The sequence below is a fragment of the Colobus angolensis genome, unplaced genomic scaffold, assembly GCF_000951035.1.
Source record: "Colobus angolensis palliatus isolate OR3802 unplaced genomic scaffold, Cang.pa_1.0 Scaffold159, whole genome shotgun sequence".
NCBI lineage: Eukaryota > Metazoa > Chordata > Mammalia > Primates > Cercopithecidae > Colobus > Colobus angolensis.
Window position 1 is genome coordinate 137,894 of NW_012114699.1, and position 4,255 is coordinate 142,148.

Consider the following 4,255-nt stretch of genomic DNA (forward strand, 5'->3'; position numbering starts at 1 on the left):
GGATGGTCTCGATCTCCTGACCTCGTGATCCGCCCGTCTCGGCCTCCCAAAGTGCTGGGATTACAGGCTTGAGCCACCGCGCCCGGCCTCCCAAGAGGGTACTTTTTAAGAAGAAAGAGATTAAACAGTCCTTTCCTTTACCCCCTAGCCAGAGAAACCTTTCTGAAACATAGATGTGATCACATCTGTCTCTAGTTTAAAATCCTTCATTGGCTCCCAGGGCCCTTGGGATCAAGTCCAAACTCCTTTATGTGGCTTGCCTAATCTTTCATGATCAGGCACCCTTTTGTAGCCTCATCTCATGCTATTTTCTCAAATTCTGCGCCCAAGCTTTGCCTGTGCACTTGTAGGCCATGTTCTTTCTCCTTGGAGCTTGCTTGTGCCATTTCCTTTGCCTAAAACACTTTTCTCCCATTGCCCTTATCCCCCAAGGCCACCTTCTCCTAGTAAACTCCTAATTCATTCTTTAGTACCCAGTTTTAGGTATAATTTCCTCCAGGAGGCCTTCGTTTATGCATGCATGGGCACACATGCACACACACCGTTCCTCTGCTCTTCATAACACATTGTAATTACCTTTGTCATCATACCATTTATACTTTCCTGTTTACTTGTCTATGAACTATTGGGGGCTTGAGGTTTATGTATTTGTTAATTGTATCCCTAGTAGAACCTAGTTAAGTGTCCAGTAGGTATTTCTTGAATAAACTATTGTTTTCCAAACATGTTTTCAGAATAGTGTTCAACAGGATATTAAAAGGATGCCATGAAAAAGGAAACCCATAGTTAAACAGGGGAATGTGTTGTACATTTCTAAGAGGGAATATAGACTATACTGTCCTATATTGTACTGAACTGCCCTGTCATGGATGACAGTGGTTCTCAAATGCCGGTGTGCCCAACCCCAGAAATTTTAGGTTCTGTGAATGGAGCCCAGAAATCTGTTGTTTAAAAATGCCCCAGGTTATTCTCATGTGAGGCTGTATTTGGAAACTGCTGGTACATAATGATTATAAAGATGCTAAAATAAACAAATAGTTGTGGTTATAAAGATATAGTTAAAATATGTAATGCATTTGGAATAGTGCCTAGCACATACTATTTATGCAATATTACTGTTAACTGCTGCTGCTGTTGTCATTATTGTTATATGTGACCATGAAACACATTTTTTTTGTGGCATATGTATTCACATTTCACAGAACTATTTTGGGAAAGGCTGAATTAAGCAAGTACTTCAGTGCCACCTATATGCTGATGACATCCAGATCTCTATCTCTAGCCCTGACTTCTCCTGACCTCAAGATTTCACTCTTCAGTTACCTACTGGTTATTTTTATATGGGTGTCCTGAAAACACCTAAAAAATATCTGAAGATCCCAAACCTGTACCTCCTTTTATATTTCTTATTGGCATCACCATATCCTTGTCAGCCAAGCTAGCAATCTTGAAATCAACTTTAGTTTGTCTTTCTTCTTCAGCCCTCATATCCAGTCAGTCACCCAGTCCTACTTGTCCCACTTCAGAGGTGTCCCTCAAATCCATCCCTCTATTTCTGGAATTAGTTGTGACCTTTCCGTATGCTGCTCCTTTTACCTAACCCTTGTTTTTCTGCCTGGCAAATTACTGCCCATGCTTAAATGTCACTCCTCCACTTCCCTCCTCCCCCAATCCAGCCACTGCCAACCTGTGGAGCCTTCTCCAACTAGCCTGAGCAGAAGAACTTGTTTTCTCATCTTGTTCCAGAGCACTTTGTACATAACTTTATTAGAGCACTTATCACTTTGTACTTTGTGCTTAACCTCCATAGCCTCATCTTACATCCTCTCCCACTAGCATGTGAGCTATTTAAGAGCAGATGCCTTGTGTGAGTCATCCTCATATCTCCTGGCACTTGTTGGGTGCTTGGCACGTAGTAGGGGTTCAATAAATATTTTCAATGAATTTAAACAACTAAGAAAGTCTAAAACTAGCATAATTCTTTTCTCTTTTTGCAGAGATTAGTACTGAAGAGCAGCTAAGGCGCCTGCAAGAGGAGAAGCTTTGCAAAATCTGTATGGATAGAAATATTGCTATTGTTTTTGTTCCTTGTGGACATCTAGTCACTTGTAAACAATGTGCTGAAGCAGTTGACAAGTGTCCCATGTGCTACACAGTCATTACTTTCAAGCAAAAAATTTTTATGTCTTAATCTAACTTTGTAGTAGGCATGTTATGTTCTTCTTATTACCCTGATTGAATGTGTGATGTGAACTGACTTTTAAGTAATCAGGATTGAATTCCATTAGCATGTGCTACCAAGTAGAAAAAAAATGTACATGGCAGTGTTTTAGTTGGCAATATAATCTTTGAATTTCTGTGTTTTTCAGGGTATTAGCTGTATTATTTATCCAATTTTTTTACTGTTATTTAATTGAAACCCTAGACTAAGAAGCATCATATTATAACTGAACACAATGTGTATTCATCGTATACTGACTTAATTTCTAAGTGTAAGTGAATTAATCATCTGGATTTTTTATTCTTTTCAGATAGGCTTAACAAATGGAGCTTTCTGTATATAAATGTGGAGATTAGAGTTAATCTCCCCAATCACATAATTTGTTTTGTGTGAAAAAGGAATAATTGTTCCATGCTGGTGGAAAGGTAGAGATTATTTTTAGAGGTTGGTTGTTGTGTTTTAGGGTTCTGTCCATTTTCTTTTAAAATTATAAACACGTACTTGTGCGAATAATTTTTTAAAAGTGATTTGCCATTTTTGAAAGGGTATTTAATGATAGAATACTATCAAGCCAAGATGTACTGACATGGAAAGATGTCAAAGATATATTAAGTGTAAAATGCAAGTGGCAAAACACTATGTATAGTCTGAGCCAATCAAAGTATGTATGTTTCTTATATGTATAGAACAAAAGATTTGGAAAGATATACACCAAACTGTTAAATGTGGTTTCTCTTTGCGGGGGGGGGTGGGGGTTGGGGAAGGGGCCCCAGAGGGGTTTTATAGGGGCCTTTCACTTTCTATTTTTTTCATTTTGTTCTGTTTGAATTTTTTATAAGTATGTATTACTTTTGTAATCAGAATTTTTAGAAAGTATTTTACTGATTTAAAGGCTTAGGCATGTTCAAACGCCTGCAAAAGTACTTATCACTCAGCTTTAGTTTTTCTAATCCAAGAAGGCAGGGCAGTTAACCTTTTTGGTGCCAATGTGAAATGTAAATGGTTTTATGTTTTTCCTGCTTTGTGGATGAAAAATATTTCTGAGTGGTAGGTTTTTGACAGGTAGACCATGTCTTCTTATCTTGTTTCAAAATAAGTATTTCTGATTTTGTAAAATGAAATATAAAATATGTCTCAGATCTTCCAATTAATTAGTAAGGATTCATCCTTAATCCTTGCTAGTTTAAGCCTGCCTAAGTCACTTTACTAAAAGATCTTTGTTAACTCAGTATTTTAAACATCTGTCAGCTTATGTAGGTAAAAGTAGAAGTATGTTTGTACACTGCTTGTAGTTATAGTGACAGCTTTCCATGTTGAGATTCTCATATCATCTTGTATCTTAAAGTTTCATGTGAATTTTTACCGTTAGGATGATTAAGATGTATATAGGATGAAATGTTAAATCCTCTGCCTACATTTGTGTTCTTGACTAGTAATAGTAGTAGATACTTCTGAAATCAGTGTTCTCTCAAGAACCTTAAAACCTCTTGGAAATTATAAAAATATTGGCAAGAAAAGAACAGTTGTTTAAATATTTTTTAAAAAACATTTGAATAAGAATCAATAGGACATAAACTAGAAGTTTAAAAATGCTTCATAGGATGTCCAGGGTTTACATTATAAGATTCTCACAACAAACCTATTGTAGAGGTGAGTAAGGCATGTTACTACATAGAGAAAAGTTTGAGAGTAAAACTGTAAAAAATTATATTTTTGTTGTACTTTCTAAGAGAAAGAGTATTGTTACGTTCTCCTAACTTCTGTTGATTACTACTTTAAGTGATATTCATTTAAAACATTGCAAATTTATTTTATTTATTTAATTTTCTTTTTGAGATGGAGTCTTGCTTGTCACCCATGCTGGAGTGCAGTGGCATGATCTCTGCTCACTGCAACCTTCCCCTCCTGGGTTCAAGCGATTCTCCTGCCTCAGCTTCCTGAGTAGCTGGGATTACAGGCGAATGCCATCATACCCGACTAATTTTTGTATTTTTAGTAGAGACAGGGTTTCACCATGTTGGCCAGGCTGGTCTC

At 36.9% G+C, this 4,255-nt stretch overlaps 1 protein-coding gene across 1 annotated transcript in view; it reads left to right on the forward strand.

Moving 5' to 3' along the window:
• Positions 1–2,664, forward strand: part of XIAP (X-linked inhibitor of apoptosis, E3 ubiquitin protein ligase) — a 76,377-nt gene extending 73,713 nt beyond the window's left edge. Inside the window, exon 7 of the mRNA XM_011936948.1 lies at positions 1,998–2,664. Coding sequence (XP_011792338.1) covers positions 1,998–2,191 — 194 coding nt within the window. The 3' untranslated portion in view covers positions 2,192–2,664. The remainder of the gene's footprint in view (positions 1–1,997) is intronic.
• Positions 2,665–4,255: the final 1,591 nt, after the last annotated feature.